This window comes from Macadamia integrifolia, chromosome 9, assembly GCF_013358625.1.
Source record: "Macadamia integrifolia cultivar HAES 741 chromosome 9, SCU_Mint_v3, whole genome shotgun sequence".
NCBI lineage: Eukaryota > Viridiplantae > Streptophyta > Magnoliopsida > Proteales > Proteaceae > Macadamia > Macadamia integrifolia.
This window is the reverse complement of record NC_056565.1, coordinates 37,225,134-37,246,539: the sequence shown is the minus strand read 5'-3', so window position 1 is coordinate 37,246,539 and position 21,406 is coordinate 37,225,134. Positions and strand designations below refer to the sequence as shown.

General features: G+C 37.9%; 1 protein-coding gene across 4 annotated transcripts in view; it reads left to right on the top strand.

Annotated features, from left to right (window-relative positions):
- Window positions 1–2,217: 2,217 nt before the first annotated feature.
- Window positions 2,218–21,406, top strand: part of LOC122089107 (protein transport protein Sec24-like At3g07100) — a 36,722-nt gene continuing 17,533 nt past the window's right edge. For 2 of the 4 annotated variants that reach the window (XM_042658571.1, XM_042658574.1), the window contains exons 1-8: window positions 2,220–2,374; window positions 9,980–10,984; window positions 11,107–11,245; window positions 19,486–19,676; window positions 20,196–20,303; window positions 20,499–20,702; window positions 20,866–21,097; window positions 21,192–21,341. In XM_042658571.1, the coding sequence (XP_042514505.1) occupies window positions 10,037–10,984; window positions 11,107–11,245; window positions 19,486–19,676; window positions 20,196–20,303; window positions 20,499–20,702; window positions 20,866–21,097; window positions 21,192–21,341 (1,972 nt within the window). In that variant the 5' untranslated portion in view covers window positions 2,220–2,374; window positions 9,980–10,036. Of the gene's footprint in view, window positions 2,375–2,499; window positions 2,565–8,484; window positions 8,504–9,979; window positions 10,985–11,106; window positions 11,246–19,485; window positions 19,677–20,195; window positions 20,304–20,498; window positions 20,703–20,865; window positions 21,098–21,191; window positions 21,342–21,406 lie in introns of those variants that run through there. The other 2 variants (XM_042658572.1, XM_042658573.1) reach the window with 2 other exon arrangements.

The following is a 21,406-nucleotide window of genomic DNA, read 5'->3' as shown; positions in this document are numbered from 1 at the left end:
GGCTCATTAGGCGGGAAGTCCTAGGCAAGTGGGTGTGGGAGGAAGAATAGAGGGTGGGGGAGAGGGATATCTAATTAGGCTACGGGAGGGACGAAATTTAGCTACTGCCCGGGTTGCAGCCAAGTAGCTGCAACCCCTGTGGCAGCCAAGGAAATGGAATCTAAAAGGGTATTTTGGAAAATATTATAACCTAAGAGGGTATTTGTGAACCCTAGGGGAAAATGAATTATTCCATTTATTTGGCTACTAGCAGGGGACTACAACCCAAAATTTTTTCCTACGGGAGGGGCCTCTGAGAGAGAGAGAGAGAGAGAGAGAGAGAGAGAAAATGCGGTTGTAACGACTGACAATTACCATATGAGGTGTTAAGAGGGGATCTGATGGTCAATATGATGCTGCATGCAAGCTTCCATACATATCATTAGAGTGTATTCCTAAAAGTGGATATAAACAAAATAAAAATGAATTGATTTGATTTTGTTTTGATCATATTACACTCTGAGTTGAATTAAAAAAAAAATCTTGAGTCCTTGATCAATTTGAGAATCAACGAAGCTAGAAGCTGGCTTGGGGGCTTAATGGGTAGGACTTGGGTGGCAGGAAAGATTTCAGACCAACACTCCCCTACAGGTTGGGGTGAATAATTGGCCCTGACGATCCGAACCCACCTTGAGCCCAAACAGGGCTTGGGTTAAGATTCTAACCCTGAAGGTGAGTTAGGATTGAAAAACACTAACTCTAGATCAAGGTTGGGAGGGCGTGGGTTGAGGCTTAGTCTAATCCCATCCCAAATTTAACACTGATTTTTGGACAGGTGATAATCTGTTGTAACCAAGCTTATTTGTCCAGAGGCCCCACCTATACTATTTACCAACTAAGTGAGAAAAATGTTTTCTTTGTAATTTCCTCCTCCCTCTTACACCAACCCTATTGGTATTTTTTTTCTTTTTTAATGCATATGACAAAAATAGCAAAAACAAGGGCAATCATTGTTAAGTTAACCTGGCCAAAATCAGGGCCAATTAGGGTCAAACCCGGTATTGCCAGGGTCAATTAGGGCCAAGTTGGGCTTGGTGAGCCCGACAAGGTTGAGTTTTGAGGATCTAGGGTTTAAAAAACACGTCCCAACTTGGCCCATGTGCACCCTTGCATACATGTTAGGGTGTCAAGACTTAGCCCGATTAATGAAATCGAGCCAAACCAAAGCCAATATGAGCTTATTGAAGCTTAGGTTGTGTCACCCAAACCAAATTGGACTGCATCAAAACCGTAAGACACCAAACCAAATTTTAAAAACCAGACCAAAACTACTAAGAGCCCGTTTGGTGTCGTTTCTGTTCCAGAAACGCCGTTTCGTGTCAAAAACGAAAATTTCAGTTTCTGTGTCAAAATGTAGTTTTTAAACAAAAAAATGGTATTTCAAAATTTCAGATTTTTATCGGGAACTTTTTTTTTTGTAAAATGGAACGAAACTGGGAAGACGGAACTCCAAAATGGAGTTCCGTCCAATCTCGTTTTTTCAGTTTTTTTTTTTCACTTTTTGTTTCAAAAAAACAGAAACGGACCATAAGTGCACCAAATAGAAGATTCCGTTTTTTCGTTCCAATAGAACGAAAAAATTCCAAAAACGTTTTTTTAAAACGATACCAAACGGAGCCTAAGGAATTGACAACAATCCAAAATTCATAGAAAATCAACAAATTTTTTTTTCTTCATATTTTTTAAATATATATATTTTTTTACATGATCAGAAATCAAACCGAGAAACCAACAAGAAACTGAAATCAAATCAAAAGCCTTTAGGTAGGGAGGTACCTATTATGCTATTGCGTCAAAGCATGCTAACGCAACAATCAAACTACGGCGCCTTAGGGCCAGCCATAACAAGGTCTGCACGCCATGAACTTAAGGCCGTGCCGGGGGCCTTTGGGTGCCGCTAAACACCCCTGCCTCCGGCAGCCTCTGTGTTCATTTAAAAAAACAAGAAAAAAAAATGAAACCGGTTGGTTAATGGTTTGATTTCACTCATTCTCATATCAAATCGATGAACCAAACTGAAAAACCAAACCCGAGTCCCCGATAAGCTTACCCAAACGGCCAAACCTACAACTAAACCAGATCGGACTCAAGACTCAGCAAACCAAATCCAAGTCCGCCTAGCACTCGGTAACGTCTGCGCACGTTCGTTAACTCTGAAATATCGACTATCCGAAAATGTTTAAGTAATTAAAGAAATAGAAACTGCCCTTTCTCGTCCAAAGAGTTAAATCTCGCGAGTCGAAGAACTCAAAATAGCAGATTCAGCAGAGCTTGTTGGATCGACGATCACTCGATTTCATTCCAGCTCCTTTGCTTCCTATCGATCTCCCTGAAGGTTAGTTTTTCGATCTATTCGCTTGTTATGTAATTCGCTTTGTTATAAAAACGATGAGGTCTTCTGCTTCAAATTCAGTGCTGTTTTTCTCTCTAGATTTACTTATTCGACTGCCATTGATACAGTTTAAAGTTTCTCTTTTGTTTCTACTGAATCTGCCACTGCTCATTCTGAGACCTCTTTGATTTACGTAAGAGTTCTTGGCCTATCTACCTCTATATCTTTTTTCTTTTGTTGAATTCTTTTGATTAACAATCTTGCGGGGTAAAGTATGCTGGTAGAGTTTTATCATTGCGGTTTAAGTTGAAATTGCAATTTCAGATATACTGGATTTTATTGATACATCAGGAATTTTGCTTCTAAACAGAACGGAGAGGAGGGTATGATTCAATAAGGCTTTCTACATATTTGTAAAACGAGGTTGGGTGTCGGTATTGAATGTATTCAAAATTTTATCGTGATGTATTTTTGGTAACATATATGTAATGGTTATATTTAACAGGATACGTATTTATCCGAAACCAACACACTAAAAAAAAAAAATGGTATTTTCAGTCACAAACTGGCGAGGGAAAGTGGGGGACGAGAAAATGGAACCAACCCTTGAGATACTGACATCAATTGGAGAAATAAGAACAATTCAAACACAACCCAGATTAAATTAAACAGGAAGGAGCAATGGCGTTAACAGCTATACAACAGCAAAAACAATATCATAGTGGAAAACCATTAATAAAATATCATCTGGATGAGGACATAAAATTGTGCACTTAATTGATGCCTGTTAGAGTTTTTATTGGATTTTCTTACTGGTTGGGGACTTGTGACCCACTATGAGAAAACCCTACTGAGGTGCTCAACTGCCGCCACTGTCACTGCACCAGGGAACAGCCACTGTTAAGCCCTAGAAAATCTTGGTTGTTGGCATGCTTCTTGTGGTTTTTGGAGTCCAATTAAAAATATTTCTGAGCTTTTGTCAAAACTAGGTGCTTGTGTACACTGGTTAATCACATAAATAATCAATGATCAAAAGCATAATAACCAATTCTTGCCATAAAAAGTATTTGCAATAAACCATATGATTGTTGATGAAACATGTAAGTAAAACTGGTATCTAGGAAATGTTTTGAAATGAACACCAAGATAGAGGCTGTATCTGGAGAAATTAGAAAGGGATAAGTGTGAATGATTGTGACAGTGTCTGGAATGATAAAAAATTGTGATAGTGGCTGGCACGATCACAACACTGAAACCTCTTAGTTCTAGTCTTTCCTCCCTATCCTGAATTAGTAAAATGGAAGTGGAAACAGTGCGGTTTTGGATGTTGTTGTTGGAGTGGAAACAGTGCGGCGATGTATGATTTTGGTATCTGTCACCAGAATATTCTCATAGACTGAAATGTGTCAATCGGCACATGAATTGGGAGAGTGAATATGCGCTGTTTAGAGAAATTAAAGGTCCCACTATTACTGGAAATTCTAGAATTAGGGTTTCTAGGTGAGCAATACAGGAAATTTGTCCTACAATATAGGCATCATGCCAATAGGTATTCTCGTAGAGTGAAATGGAAGGGTAAACAGAGCGTACTGTACTGTACTGTACCGAATGATTGAAAAAAATGTCTTTTTCTTTTGTATATTTCCAAAGATAAGAAATAATACATGCATTTGATAGGAACATTTATTGAACATGTATGTTACAAATAATAAGTGTTAGGGCAGCATGTCTTATACAAATAATACATATAATGTTAAAAAAAAAAAAGCTCTGATATTCTCCATTGATCCTTCAAACTTGCTTCCATGGGCACAAGGATCTGATTTCTGCCAATGGCAAGGAATCCAAGATGGCAGAAGAGGAAGGGATCACAAAGCTTGTTGTAGACACTTCAACCTAAGAAAAAACCCTAGACGAGAAGTGCTTACACCAGCTTGATCAGCTTCAGCCTTCATGTGTAGAGCTTCAAAGCGAACTAGAAATCTGGTGAAATCCCCAACCTCTCTGGACTTGCCAATCTCAAGTCACTCTTCCTCAATGACAACCAGTTCTCTGGCGATTTCTCGAGCTCCATTACAGGTTTCCACTGCTTAAAAATCATTGTCGCTGCAGCCCAAACTCAGGCGACTGTACGTTCTTTTCTTAAAAGACCAATCGATTCAGTGGATAAATCCCTTTGATTCTCCAAATCAACAATTTTAGGGAATGATGGCATTCTGAATGAAAATTTGATGGAAATATAACGGTATTTTTGGTAAAAACAATAGGCAAGGGACACAACCTCTTCTTTGCTGAAGTTTGGACTTGGTTATTAATTTATGTAGTAGCGAGAGGGTTGGTCAGGATTTTTTGTGAGAATCTATCAGTCCTTTTTCCTATTTATCAAATCAATTCATTATTATATAGGGGGGGTCCTTTGAATCAAATGACAAGCAACATTTGCAGAAGAAAAAGGATTTTTAGAGAGAAGTTTAAGAACGTAGATGAAGAAGCAGTTTAGTTTTAAAAGTGGATCGGTCTATATCGGTTAGTTTTGCCCTTGCTTTTCAGAAAAGTACACTTTCTTTTATGGTTTATCCCCAAACTGGTACTGGTCGGTCAGGTATTGGTATCGGTCTCAGCTGATACCGATCCGATACTGATGCTGAGAACCATGGTGAACAGTGTTCACGGGTACTGTCCATGTGAACAGTAACTCGTGAATATTAACTTTATGTTTTTTCATTTTTTATGTCCTTTTTGCCCTTGTTAGGGTTTTGTCATGATTATATATATATATATTAATGAAGTGGGTAGTCTCAATAACACATTTGTGACTCCCAGAGAGGTACAGAAACATCTTTTTCCCTTCTCTTCTCTTTTTTTTCCCCCTTTTATATATATATATATATTAATGAAGTGGGTAGTCTCAATAACACATTTGTGACTCCCAGAGAGGTACAGAAACATCTTTTTCCCTTCTCTTCTCTTTTTTTTCCCCCTTTTATATATATATATATATATTAATGAAGTGGGTAGTTTCCCCCTTTTTATTATTTACATGGTATAATAGTAGGTTGTCTTCCTGCGATTGTCAATTTGAGAGTCGTTTCAAGGTTCGATGGTTTATGGTAAAACCCTAGTTCATACATAAGAAGAACTAGGGTTTCCTTGAAGATTTGGTGAAAATCGTACTTGAATGTTTCATTGCCACTGCATGCAAAAAGCACTTTTTTCCTTTAGTTTGGTTGTTATTGGTGGTCGATTTCAAATTTTGGAGTTGATTAGTGTGTTGGAATGGATTTTCTTGGGATTCCTTGTTTTGGGGATCCATTTTTGTTGGAAGGGCTGCTATTTGGGTTGATCAATGTGTTGTATCAGTCATTCTTTGGATCGATTTCCTCTGAATATTGAAGGAAGATCAAGCCAGTGAAGATATTGATTTTTATTAGGATTTTGGACAAAAATCTATTTGTCAGGGTTTTTGGGATCAATTTTTTTGGGAGAAATTTTTTGGGATTGATTTTTGGGAGAAGGTTCTTGAGATCAAATTTTTTTAGGAGAAGGTTCATGAGATCGATTTTTTGGGTGAAGGTTTTTGGGATCGATACTTTTGGAAAAGGTTTTTTGGGATGTTCCAAGGTCCTGATTTGAGGTTTCTCTAGGGTTTCTTTTTCAGCGACCTGATGCTGTTTGGTATAGTCAACAACTTGATGTTGTTTGTTCCCCAGCAACCTGATGCTGCCACTTGGTTTAGGGAGACCTCTGTTTGAGGCTCGTGAGTGTTTTTGATGTAGCTGTTGGATGCTACAGTTTTGCAGTGCCTTCTTTTGGAAGGTGTTTTGATGTAGCTGTTGGATGCTACAGTTTTGCAGTGCCTTCTTTTGGAAGGTGTTTTGATGTAGCTTTGGATGCTACAATTTTGTTGGAGTGCCTTCTTTAGGAAGGGTTTTTGGTTTTTCTATTGTTCGTTGCTTTTGGATTGCCTTCTTTGGGAAGCAATTTTGGTGTTGCCTTTTTTTTTTTTTTTTTTTTAAATGTCCTTTATGCCCTTTGTAGGGTTTTGTCATGATTATATATATTGAATGAAGTGGACAGTCTCGGTAACATAGTTGTGACTCCCAGAGTTACAGAAGCATATCTTGCTCTTCTCCTCTCTTTTCTTTTCTTCTCTTCTTCTTTTTTTCCCTTTTTTATTATTTACACTTGGTAATAATAATATACTTGTCTGGCTATTTTTAGTGCTGCTGGTGTTCTTGGATTGCTTTCTTTTCTGTTTTGTATTTTTTATTTTTTTTTTTAAAATATAGATATTATGTTTCAGCTTATGTTCAGCTTATTGGTGAGTTCTGTTCAGTATCTGAAATATTTCTAGATCACCGTTGAAAAATTATTTAATTTATTTATTTCCTTATTCCATCAAGAGATGGACCTCGGCGCAACAGTAAGGTTGCTCCATTGTGACCTAGTGGTTGCGGCTTCAAGTTGGGAAACAGCCTCTCTGCAAAGCGGGGGCCATACTGCATACATTATGACCCTCCCTAGACCCGCAGTGGCTGGAGTCTCGTGCACAGGGTACGCCGTTTATATTTCTTTATTCCATCAACGATCCTATACTCATATTATCTGAATTAATTTGTAGCCCGGCCCTTGATTCTTTGGGTCCATTGACAAAAGAGGTAGGATCTTAAAACAATTTCACATCAGGACAAGTGTTTATGGTGCAGCCTTTTCCAGCACCAGCTTATATTTTAGTTTTATAATCCTCTATCCATTAAATTCAGTTTCATGTTTGCTTTAAGAATGCAAGCACATTCTGGATATGTGGTTTGTCCAAGAAATGTTCGGAATCTATGCTTTTAATGTTCTAGAGGCAGATTGAGATTATCTGTAGCAAAGGTTATTGTTTTCTTCCTGGGACTGAGATGACATCACTCTCTTCTAATCCATGGGTTGTTGTTTGACAAGTGTTGGAATTGTTTTGTGATGGGTTCTGTAGCTAGTAAATGAAAATGCTATGTTGTTGGCATGATTCGTAAATTTCGACCCAAACGGCAAATTTCATCCAGATAACTCAGTTTCAACATTAGTCGAGATGAAATCCTAGTTTAAAAAAGTCCAGATTTCAGTGAAATTTTGAACAGACTCATATAGAAGCAAGATTTCGATGAAATTTTGAGCTTTCATTCCCTTTCTCCTGAGACACTAGATTGCTAGAAAACCTCAATTTTTTTTTGGGAGAAAAATCCTTTGTTTTGTTGCTGAATCAAGGCTTGGTGGTCGACTGTGGAGTATCCACTTCAACATTTGGGTGGAATTGAATCGTTATTTGGCCAAATTTCCCTCTTATGGGACTGCTTTGATGGAGTTCGAGAGATTCTTAAGGCAGATGATGATATGGCCATCATATGTTCTAGGGTCTGAAACAAAACTACCACATTGGGTGTTTTACGTTTTCAACATTGAAGTTTCAAGCCAAAATTTCATGCTTTGGTCATTTAGAAATTTCCACCGAAATGGACCAAATTTTATGGGACGCACAATGACATTGTTTGTGCTGTGCACCCCTTACCGTTCTCGCTCAGTGCTTGCAACTGCTGGGAAGCCAGTCGTAGAAGCGAAGCCTATTGCCACGCCGACCATCAAATATGAGATCTTGAATCTCCGCACTCTAGAGCATTTTTAAATGTGGCTACACTACTAGCGCACTAGCCTTTTTCCGTGGGCTGCTAGTTGTAGCGCACGTACTCTTCTTTTGTTCTACGAATCTACAGATCTTAAAATCGAAGAACAAGCTAGGGTGGCGATAATATAGAAACATTATATGACTCGATGACTGAGTGGGATGATTAGAGACTCCATGGATTATTAAAAAATTTTGCCATACTTTTTAGGAATTAAAAGAAGGGTTGGGTTTTCAGCCATTTCATCGAAACATTTTGGTTTCGGCGAGGGTCAAAATGCCAATGACATTCTAAATTTAGAATCTTGATTGTTGGAGAGGTAGCATGCCTTGCCTCCATTCTGAAAATCTTCTTCCATTGGATGCTTAGGTTGGCAAGGTGGCTGATTCTCTGGTGGACAATGGTGTATCCAGACTGGAGTTGTGCTGTGGCTGCTTACCTCTTTGTATTTACTTCTGCCATATTAAATGTTAGTTTTCTAGTTTTTTTAAATATTTGTGCTGTTTGTGTGAATGGAAAAATATAATGACTGGTGCGAAGATGAAATCTCCATCATCACATGTGGGGAATGATGGCAAGTGTACATTGAATAGCTAGGGTTACAGAACATATTTAAAAAAAAACTGCAAAATTATCAGCTTTTTCTTGTATCTTATTAATGTAGAACTAGAATCGGCAAAACCAACCTAGTCCCAAAACAGCAGGATGCTCTCGAAGAACAAACACAAGTCAAATTAGGATAATAGCACAACAGATCAGATTACAAGAGAAATCAGATCCGAAACAGTTGAAGCTATTGAACCAAATACTAGGGCTTCTCTGATCAGATTAGGATCGATAACAAGGGCTTACAAGACTTCAAATAGGTCCAAATCAACTTAATACCATGAACCAAAGTCCACGAGAACAGTAGGAACTGAACCAGATCTGTCAATTTCAGTTCTGCTTTGTCACAGGTCACTAAAAGACAAGAAAAGGGAGAATTTTTAAATCTCTCAAACCACTGGTCAGAAAGAGCTCCCCTTTGGGTCGAGTTCTTCCCCAGGTAGGACCTATCTTTGATCCAAATTTCAGCCCAAACTGATGGCTGAAAGTGTTTCTGGCAGCAAGGGATCAAATAGGAAAAATATGAGGATTTTCTGGACAGAATTGAGAGAAAAGTGATTTAATTAAATACCTATAACAGTAGATCAGATTTGGATCACCTTGAGTATGGAAGAAAAGAGCGAGGGAGATACTAGAAGAGAACCTCTTGTGCTTCACACCGCAGAGAGTTAATTGGATCAAACACCAATTCCATCAGCCTTGATCAAACACAAGACAAATCTCCATGTAGAAGACAATAGCAACAACCATTAATTTGTTTATTAAATCATCTAGGCCTTTAGGAAGCCTCCTCTCTTTATTTTATGTCATGGGGGAGGGAATACAAAATAGAAGGTGTCCTCAAAAAGGAAACCAGATATTCTCCTAATACAATAGCTACTAAAAACTGAAATTAGAAACTAACTGAAATTAGAAACTAGTTGAAAAAGGAAATTAACTACTAAGGACTTGACTCAATTAATAACTTGACTCATAAGGAAACAAATATAACTCAAATCAAGCCCAACTAGAAAGGAAACTAATGAAAATGGAAACTAACTAGTAATCCCGTACTCAATCTTAGAGCTCCATTTTTAGACCCATAAAAGTGGTCTATTACACTCAAAACACATGGGATCAAAAGCCTAACATGTATGGAACCCAACCCTAGGTTTATTCCTAATAAAACAAGCCTATTTTGATAATTAATTTGCATCACTTATCTGCTACATGTTGCTTATAGACACATGAGGTATGAAAATTTTGTCCTCCAATCACTCGAGGTGGCACAACTCTTTAGTATACTATATTTCTCTTTCTTATTCTCTAATTATACAATTGAAATATTTGTCTGTGGCAGGTTTGGCATATGGAACTGTAGCTCATTATAGCAGATCAAGTGAGTAAAATTCAACCGATGGCAAATGAAAAGACTGGAACTCCAAATTTCCCAGGAAGACCTGCTGCCTCTCCCTTTGCTGCTGCTGCTCCTCCTCTGACAACAATGCCCTTTTTATCCTCTGGGCCAGTGGTTGGATCTGAGGCTTCTGGTAATAGAGCTTCACCACCGGCTAGGTTTAATGGTCCATCTATGTCTTCTCCACCATCTTCTTATGTCCCACAGGATGCTGGTTCTTATCAGCGTTTTTCAACACCACGTTTTCCTCCTCCAGCTCAATCAATGCCTCCCTCATATGGTCCACCTGCTGGGCAGCCAGGATTATCCCCATCGATTCCTCCTCCTGCAGGTCAACAAATTTTACCTCCACCTCCACCTGTTTCTTTCCGTCCACAACCCCAGGTTCCTTTAGTGCCTATGGGACCTCCTCCTCAAAATGTACCTCTCACACCACCAATAGGGAATGTGCCTCACTCTTCATTAGCGTCCTCGTTTCCTCCTTCCAGATCAACTCTGCAGCCATCTCTGCCTGGATATCCTAATGTGCAACCTTATCCAGCTTCACAAGTTCCATCTCCTCCATCTCCATTTTTCGCTCAACAAGGAGGTTATGTACCACCGCCACCTGTAGCAGCTTCAATGGGTCTTAATTCAAGGGAACAAATGCAATACCCCAATACAATACCTCCTGTGGGTCCTGTTCAAGGATTGGTTGAGGAGTTCCAGTCACTTTCTGTTGGATCTGTTCCGGGAGCCATGGAACCGGGACTCGATTCTAAAGCATTGCCGAGGCCTTTGGATGGTGATGTAGAGCCAAAGTCCTTTGTTGAGATGTACCCATTGAATTGCCATCCAAGATATTTAAGGCTTACAACCAGTGGAATACCAAACTCCCAATCATTGTTTTCTAGGTGGCACTTGCCGGTAGGAGCAGTGGTTCATCCGCTTGCTGAAGCTTCTGATGGGGTCAGTAACAATAGTTCTCAAGCCAGATTGTGTTGATTGGAAGATACGATGATACAGTTTTTTATGTTGTGTGTAATTTATTTACTTATCCAAATATCCACTGTTTGTTTGCATTTATTCAGGAGGAAGTGCCTACAGTTAATTTTGGACCAATGGGAATAATTCGATGTAGAAGATGTCGCACATATGTCAATCCCTATGTTACATTTTCTGATGGGGGTAGAAAGTGGCGCTGCAACATCTGTGCTTTGCTCAATGATGGTATATTACAAATCAACAATCTGCTCTAAGAAATGATCTGAGAAGCAAAATTTGTCCACAGTGACTGACATGTCTCTAGTAGTGTATAAGAAACCCCCCCCCCCGGGTTTTTCCTTCTTTTCTAATATATAGCTTTCTATAGAATACGAGTTACTAATAGTATGTCGCTTTCATCCAACATCTTATAGATGTATCGTGTCTGTAATTTTCCTTGCATAATAAGTTCTAAAGATATGCTTTTATATTCCATATGCATGTAGTTTTTCTGTCCATGATTCTGTCTGTCTCCATTTTGCCTGTGTAATATGTAAACTTGCATACAAACATGAAATGCATAGAAGCATGTTCCTGTACAGTGTGTAACTAATTTCATAAAAATGTAAGTATCTCGCTGTGCTCGACGAGATTAATGCCTTTCAAGCTTCTTTGATGCATTAGACAAAAACTTCCCTATTTCTTTGTACAACTGCAAAATGCTCCTATCCACCAAAACTCGTTGCTTTCTCTCATTCCGCAATACACAATGATACAAAGTGAAAAGAATTTCCCTTTACAATTATGATTAAAATTAAAAGTTGAAAGGAAAATGCAAAATCTATAAACTTGTGATAAAATTTAAGAAACTAGACAAATCAAAAGAAAATAGATTAAAATTGAAACAAGTTTTGCACTGTCACTAATACATAATGCTGTGTTAATCTTGAACCAGCGAGATCCAATGGGAGGTAAGCTTGCGACAGGATCACAGGTGAGGAATGGAATCAGATATTTTCCAAAGAACTATAATAACAGAGAATCAAGTGATTAGACTTGGACAAAATTCTGGTCAAAGGCTCTAAGTGGATGGGAGAATATCATATTAGAAATCAGGCTTTACCCAATGGTCAGATTTGAAGTTTCAGAAAATTCATAGTTGGAGTAGAAATTCAAGAAACCAGAAAAAGATAGGATTTTTTATGCTCAGAACAGAACCCGAAGTAGAAATCGATATGAATAGAGTAGAGAATTTGAAGAGATCAGAGATGAAATTGGAGAGAATAAGAACAGAGAACGAGAGAGAGGAAAGATCAACCTGATCTCAGAGATGAACAAATTAGGAGGGGGATCAGATCTAGAATTCCAATCCCGTTTGCACAGCTCAATGACACCAAAACTCTTGAAAAAGGTCAAATGTCTTTACTGAAGTCATGCTTAATTGATGGGGGTGTATTACATATATAAAGGCCTTTCTAAAATTCCTAAATGGAATAATACAAGAACTCCTAATCACTCTCTTATATTGACTGAAAATGAAACTCTTAAAAGTAATTAAGCATCCTAATCTAATTCAAACATTTAATTTAATTACTATTTCATGTATTAACTTTACCCCCAATTTATGGGCTTATGAATCAGACCCACTAATGAAACCCATGAAAATAGAAGGCCCAACCTATAATATGACTACCCAAGGCTTAATTTCATCCCATTGGACTGCCATCAGTATGTTATGGACCTCCCAAACTTGTGTCTAGGGCCTTTAGACCTCCATAAGGGATCAATGTGTAATGTAAATGCATCAATACAACTCAGCTCGATTAAACTAAGCCTTTTTCAACTAAATCGTCCACTACCTGAATTCTGTTCCACCACTCATTCACCTCTATTTAAGGTCATGCTAATTGTCAAGCCTATGCTATTAATATATTTTCTCCCTATTTCCCAAGCCAATTTTGGTCTATCAAATGGTCTTTTAGTCCCTCTAGCCTTTATCATCTTCATATCACTCCTCCTTACTGCTGCATTGGGTTTGCCTCTATTGGAAATGTCCATACCACATTGAATGCTTCAACTTATATTCTATTTGCCACACCCAGATGACCTAAAAAATTTTCATTCTCTTGATGTCATTCTTCGTTGCCCAACATCCAGCTCTATACAACTATGCTGTCCATGAAAAGGAGTGCAATTAAGGATAGAAATATTTCTGTCTTCTGCTATAGGTGCAGTTGATGAGGTTTTGTCTGGAGGTGAGGAAATAGAACCATAATGGTAAGTTCAATTAGAGTGATAAAAGGGCTATGATGTAGTTAAGATCCAAAACGAAATATAAAATATAGACTCATGTGAAAGCCAGTTATCCCATAAATGAACCCGTGGTTCGAGAACTCGAGCGAAACATGTGAAAGTGGTTCGAGAACTCGAGCGAAACATGCAAAATTTCGCATGTTTCGCAGGTATCGGGTCGATACCTGCGAAACCTTGGGGGATTTTAAAAAATCACCTGTTTCGACTTGGTTTCCCAATGGGAAATTTCGACCTTCTCTTGTGCATTTTTTGTCCAAAGTGTGGGAAACTTAGGGAAACAGTGGAGATTTTCATTTTTTAGCACTTATTTATGCCAAATATCATTTAAAGTAAATGTTTTTTTATATTTGTTATTTCATTTACTTAAGATATTATTCATAAATAAGGAAATACCCCTTATTTGAATGCAATAAAAATAGTTTAAAAATCAAATTCCTGAAGGATAAAAAGTCAACCCCCAGTCAAAGAACAAAAACTGGATTTTGCGTGATTTTCAACTTTTAAATGCTGGGGTTTTTCTCAATTATGAAAATTTTATAAATCCTATAATGTTAAAACATTGCTAAAAACCAAAACTCCGGTAAAATAATCTTTTTTTTTTTTGATATCCCTAAAATTATTTCATTCAGGCGATTTTAATAGCATTCTCGCACTTTAAAATAAGTTTGACCGGAGTATAACTATAACTATGTTATTACAACTCAGATTTAAGTAATTTTAGACTTGTTGGAAAGTTGGTTTTATGTTATACCTAATACAAAAAGTCTCATGTAAAATAAAAATCATTTGACCACTCAAACTTATTATAGAACAAGAGCATTTTTCTAAATGTTGATTCTTTATAATTTAATGTGACTTAATGTTGATTTTTTATGATTTGATGTGGCTAAATGTTGATTTTAATGACTTGATGTGGCTTAATATTGATTTTTTATGATATAAGGTATATATAGCTTACTGAATAATGTTAGAAAAGATAACATGGGTGCCTTGAGGGTAGCGAGTCACTACTTGGATGGAACTGCCTAGACAATCTACTAGGAATTGAGTCACTACTTTCGAGTGTTGAGTAATTGAGTCACTACTGTTCAGTGTTGATAGATAACTATTGATGATGTAACATTTTTATTTATTTTGATCATTTGAATTATGTCTTATGTTTTGATGTAGATTGTAGACTATATATAGTCATTATGTAGTAAAGTTTCAGAATTTAAGCCAACAAGTTAGCATAATGATTATCGAACATTTGGTTCACCACACAAGTAAGACTTTATGTGTTTTTTTTTTTGTTTTTTTTTTTTTTTTTTTATGAAACTAATGATGTGAATGTGTTAGAAATGTTTAAAATATGTTGTACACAAAAAATCAGACAAAAAAAACATTGTTTGGGGGTCGAAACCTAAGTTTCCACCATACTGGGAAAAATTCCCTGGTATCCTCAAAATTTCCCAGGTTTCCACCGAAATTTCAGTCTCCCCAGAGGTCGAAACCCGATACCGTGAACCTTGAATGAACCTGGATGACCATAAGGCCCGTAACCTGGTGCAGGTCCCACTTTTGTAGGGTTAGAAGGGTGGGTTGGAGTTGGTCCTATCCTTTTAAATATATATATATATATATATATATATGATGAAGTGCCTGCTCACAGATTCAAATTTACATCTTCATGTTGGCAAACATCATAGAAGGCAGCTTTAGGGGATCAGCTGAATCACAGGCCATTGAGTAAAAGTTTTGAAGGAGTTTCTTTTTTTTTTGGGGGGGGGGGGGGGGGTGGGGACAATGTCAAACAAGGCCATATGTAATACTATAACACGATTGCTTAGGAACAACTGATTTGGAGTTGCCTTAGCCTGAAACAAAGATACCATCTACTGGCCAAAGAAAAGTTTATTCTCTTAAAAATTCATTGAGTATTTCATTAATCTTTTGGTGGGAAAAACTATTGCCTCTTTCCTTATCTATGTGCCGCCACCTCATTATATTAAATTGTGTTGAATGGTCTGTAGTCTCATTAAGATGCTCTTGGCCATGGTTATCATGGTGCCAAGGCAATACTCAGGAGCCTTAGAGCCTAGGCAACTAGGCAATCATCTAGTTGAGGCCTTATTGGTCAAGGCATACATAAAACAGGGTTTAGTTTAGGACCTTTCAGTTTATGCTAGTACTTACTGTTTACTATTGTCCCTCACCAAGTTATGTTAATATAGTCCATGTAGTAGTTATATAAAGTATGAACTGATGAGGAGAAACGAAGAATTCTCAAATCAATCAAATGATCACTCAACAGTAATGAAGTAGTCTTTTTCAATTTCCATGTTTTTGCTTTTTCAATCCCGACTCCTTAGTTTCTACTGTTTCCCCAATTTTAACCCCCTCGAAGTATAATAAGCTTCAATAAGGTGAACCATAAAACCTTACAGCCACATATGAGTTATATAAAAAAATGACACAAACCTAGACCAAACCTGGAGAAGGCGACAAAGGTGACGCCTTGGCCAAGGGCCCAAGGCATTGGCAACAAAGATGAAGGTGAAGTTATAAAAGACTTGGGGGTGCACACCTTGATGTCGATGCTGATCCTATGTATGGTATAATGATATAGATTACATAGTTAGCAAGGCGATGGAAAATGGCAAAAAATCATGGTCAAGATCAGCAATCCAGGCTGACCGCCTTGTCTAGGAGATGCCTTGATAACTGTGATACATTATATAAGGAAGAAGAAAGGCCAAGATTAGCAGTAGTAGTGCCTATCGAGCCAGCCCAAGCTGGCCCAGTTTTTGTGTTAGTTCTAGTTCAGTTTTTCCAGCCATTGAGCCAGCCCTTTGTGCCCATTGAACCAATAGTTTTTCCTCGGTTTTTATCTTCACATGATATCTTCTAGAAGACCCAACAACTATCCATCGATGGGAGCGGCAGCAGCCTCCAGAAAACCTTATTTTCTCTTTATTGATTTCCTTATACAGCTGTAGTTTTGTCTTTTAGTGTTTGACTTGGTCAAATACAAAGTTGCATCTTAGGTTTGGTTTTCTAGAAGGAAGAATCTAGTATTGCCTTTATTCTTTTCTTAGTGAGCAAGCTTTGTTCTCTTAGTAGTTTTTGACTTTTTAAGTTTGGAGTTTCTAATTTCAGTTTCCCAATTTAGTTCTTTCTATGTAATTGAGTCCAAGCCTCAAGTATAAATAGAGGTTCTTGTAATTACAGATACACCTATTGATTAATGAAATTTCCAGCAATGTTTGCTCCAAGAATGAGAAAGAATTTTCCCTTTAACAGCTGAGATAGCTGTGAGTGAGAGACCCAGGGCTGAGAAGGCCCAAACCCCCACCCACATCTATCCCAGAATTGCCCTTTCTTTCTATTCTTTTTTGTTGATTGTGAGAGAGTTTTTGAGTGATTATTGAAGCCCTGTTTAAGCCTTGAATCACAGCTACAACCTGAGTTTGAAGATCATCCAACCGCCAAAATCGATACAGAGCAGTATTAGGGTTTTCGAGCTAAATCGATTTTTGCCCCGTTCTCCCTAACTTTAATTCAGATTCAGGAACCCTTCTGAAGGATTGTTGAACCTTCGATCCAGATTTCAAGGCCATTGGAGGCGTGGTGTTGTAGTTATCAATTTCTTCAATCAGTTCCTTCAAACCCTAATTTTCTGTTGAGGGTTTTCTTTCTCTGTTGCTGCCTATACACGGACTTGCTGGCAGCCATATTTGGAGATGTCATTGAGGCCATCACAGCCCCTACTTGACCAGGTTTGAGGCTCCTTTGAGCCTTGGTTTGTGAGTAGCTAGATTTCTCCCTATTCAGCCCTATTTTCCAGATTTGAGAAATTCCCATTGTTGTTAAGATATGAACTTGGTTTTCTGAAATTGATATGTTTGCTTAGGTAAATAGCCTTACATCACACCTTCCCTAAGGATGGCTGATCTTGATGAATGAAAAATGTTCCCATGTACATTAATAAGATACTCATTTGGAAACTTTTCTTCTTTGATTTTGTAATTCTATCATGCTATATTTAATCTGTATCATGATAGCAGCATAAAGAGATGATCCCCTATTTGTAAGCTGGAGGTTGGGGAAAATGAAGTATGAATTTCTAGTTATTGGGGTTTAGGGCTTTAGGCTTGAAATTATCTTTGCCCACCAAATTCTTAAGATTCTAAAACACTGTTTCTCAATCATTTCAGTATCACCAGACAAAAATGGAATTGATGTGAAATGACCAAAACGACCAAAACGACCAAAACGACCAAAACTCCGCTGAAATGACTGGTGGCAGCTAGGCAAAGCATTTGTGTAAACTACCTGTTTTGTGTTGGCCACCATAATAAAAGATTCCAGATTTCGGTTTAGTGAAACAACATTCACTACTAATATTGGAACCATTTGTTTCTTGAATGTGTTATCCATCAAAACACTACACATCATGAACGCAAGAAAAATGCCAGATGAATGGAGGAGAAGCATTGTAGTTCTAATCTACAAAATAAAGGTGATATTCAAGGCTGCAATAATTATAGATGCATAAAACTAATGAGTCATAATATAAAATTATGGGAGGAGGTTATTGAAGCCTGCATGAGAAGAGAAACTACTATCTCGAAGAACCAATTTGGTTTTATGCCAGGTAGATCAACGACAAAGGCTATTTACCTATTGAGGAGGCTCATAGAAAGATATAGAGCTTGCAAAAAGGATCTCCATAGTCTTTATTGACCTAGAAAAATCCTATGGCAGAGTCCCTCGAGATTTAATCCGACATGTACTAGAGAAGAGAGGGGTTTCGAGTAAATATGTAGATATAATCAAAGCTATGTATGAGGGTGTGGTGACTAGTGCGCGAATTGTGGGAGGTCAAAGCAGTGCTTTCCCAATGACGATTGGGTTATACCAAGGATCAACCTTAAGCCCTTATTTGTTTGCACTAATCATGGTTACTTAACCAAGATCATTCAAGACGAGGTCCCATGGTTTATGCTCTTCGCCGGTAATATTGTTTTGGTGGATGAGACAAAACCGGGGATTAACGATAAGTTGGAGTTATAGAGATCAACATAGAAATTAAGAGGTTTTAAGATAAGTAGACCGAAGACGGGGTATATAATGTGTAATTTTAGTCGTACTACAATGGATAAGGATATGTTGAAAATTGAGGAGAGAGATACCGCAAATTGACTATTTTAGATATCTGGGTTCAACCATAAATAAAGAAGGGGACATAGAGGGTGATGTTTCACATATAATTAAAGTGGGATGGATGAAGTGTGGAGGTGCAACCAGAGTGTTGTATGACCGACGTATTCCTTTAAAGCCTAAAGGAAATTCTTAGAGGATTGTTGTACGACCGGCTTTGATGTATGGGGCAGAATGTTGTGCAGTTAAAAAGCATCATATAGACAAGCTATGTGTAGCAGAAATGAGGATCTTAAGATGGATGTGTGGCAAAAAAAAGTAAGGAATGAACATATTAGAGCTGATTTGGGAGTTTCCCTATTCGATGATTAACTCCGAGAAAGTCGGTCGAGGTGGTTTGGCCATGTGCGATGGAGGCCTAGTGATGCTCCAGTGAGGAGTGATCTAATTCAGATTGAGTGAGCTAAAAGAGTTAGTGGCTGGCAGGCCTCGAATGACCATTGGGGAAGTTGTGAGGATGACATGTATAGTCTAAGTCTTGTCCCAAGTATTACCTCAAATAGAGCCGTTTGGAGGGCAAGGATCCATGTAGTCGACCCCATTTAGCTGATATTTTCTTGAATTTGTGGTGTGGTACTTTTTAACTCTCACTTTTCCTTTTTTTTTTGCTTGGATCTATGTAGCCGACCCCATTAAGTTGGGATAAGGTTGATTTTGTTGTGTTTCCTGAAGTGCATTTTTAGGAGAATGCCTTTCCTGCTTGTCCTCACTTTTTTTCTTTCTCAGTGAGGATCTTTCTGTAGGTTCTCAATTTTGATATGCTTGTTAGCTTTACCAAATAGAATGGTATTCATTTTTCCTTTCTTTTTTATTGAACCTTTTTAATGCTTAAACAAAATGTACTTTGTTGAAGAGTACTTTTTGGTAAGAGCGAACTTAATCATGACAGCATAAGGAAGCCTGTTTCTTTTATAAATTTCTTTACCTCTCTGCAAGACATGAGTGCTAACATGTTTCAATTCCTTCTCCAGTTCCTGGTGAATATTTTGCACATTTGGATGCAAATGGTCGAAGAATTGATTTGGATCAACGACCTGAACTCTCAGGGGGTAGTGTAGAATTTGTGGCTCCAACTGAATATATGGTGCGGCCTCCAATGCCACCGCTATATTTTTTTCTCATTGATGTATCAGTGTCTGCCGGCAGAAGTGGTATGCTTGAGGTAAGCACTTTTAGTTGAAGGATGATTTTTATGTGTAGAAAAAATCAGTTTGCATGCTAGTATACTGTACATTTATATTAACTTGGACCAATTAATACATGTTACCTGTAGTTAAGATTTGATAAATGGCATAAAGTTCATAGTAAGAAAGAATTTTTCTGTCATTAATGTGCTTTTTATTTTAACTCGATCCGCTAGCCATGTTGGGCATAGAAGGCCCCTTTCAGGTTTTTTTTCCTGGTATATTTCCCTGGGGGGGGGATAGGAGGGAGTACTCTTTTGACTTTATTCCCCTATAAATCTAGTGTTTAGCTTATTGACATATGTTTCAATGTACCAGAGTAGCTGTGGATCAATTGGCCATTGAAGGGGCTTTTAGGCTTTTTCTTGGAATTTGGGTGGGGAAGGGATCTATTTTATTTTAATTTTCGTTCCTTAATGATCATGCATTGAATGTGCATCATTTGGTATTCTTTGAAGATATTTGGACATGTTGTGACCTTCAACTTTCTTTGGCAGGTTGTAGCAAAGACCATTAAATCTTGCTTGGATGAGTTGCCTGGCTTCCCCAGAACACAGATTGGGTTTTTAACTTTTGACAGTACGATACATTTTTACAATATGAAGGCAAGTGATTTTTCCATCAGCTGATTATAGGAGCAGGCATCATTAGGTGATTCTATTTAATGTTGTTATTTAGCTCTCTGCTGCTATTCATAGTCCACCTGTTGGGTTGTCAAATTGATGCTTTTCCACAAGTAACTGTTAATACATCTTCATGTCTAGCAAATCATATTAACTTGTGCTTTTTGCATTTTCCAGTCATCTTTGATGCAGCCTCAAATGATGGTGGTGTCAGATTTGGAGGACATATTTGTACCATTGCCAGATGATCTGCTTGTTAACTTGTCTGAATCAAGAAATGTGGTGGACGCGTTTCTAGATAGCTTGCCATCCATGTTCCAGGACAATGTAAATGTGGAATCTGCTTTTGGTCCAGCTCTTAAGGCAGCATTCATGGTTATGGTATGTCACTTTTCCAGTAATTTCACCAACTCTTAATTTCTTTTCCCTATTGATATCCTATCTAATGTTTATTTTATTATCTAGTTACTAGGTTTGTTCATGCATCTGAGGTTAGCACTTGATTAACAACTTGATACTGACTTGGTCTGTTCTTTCACAACAGAACCAACTTGGGGGTAAATTGTTGATCTTCCAGAATACACTACCATCACTTGGCGTTGGCCGCTTAAGGTTACGAGGAGATGATCATCGTGTTTATGGAACAGATAAAGAAAATGTGCTGAGAATACCCGAGGATCCTTTCTACAAGCAAATGGCTGCTGATCTTACCAAGTATCAGATAGGGGTGAACGTATATGCTTTCAGTGACAAGTACACTGATCTAGCATCCCTAGGTACATAATACCATACATTGTATTAAAAATTAGTCATTGAATTATCTACGATGGTATGTTTATTTCACATACAATTAATTTTTTTCCCTGATAGGAACTCTGGCAAAATATACTGGTGGACAAGTATATTACTATCCAGGTTTCCATTCGACTATCCATGGTGAGAGGCTGAGATATGAGCTTGCGAGGGACCTTACAAGGGAAACTGCTTGGGAAGCTGTGATGCGTATAAGATGTGGCAAAGGTTCATCCCAAATATTTACTTTCTATTGAGCTAGGGACCTCAAGATCTTTGTTTGTTTCGCAGAA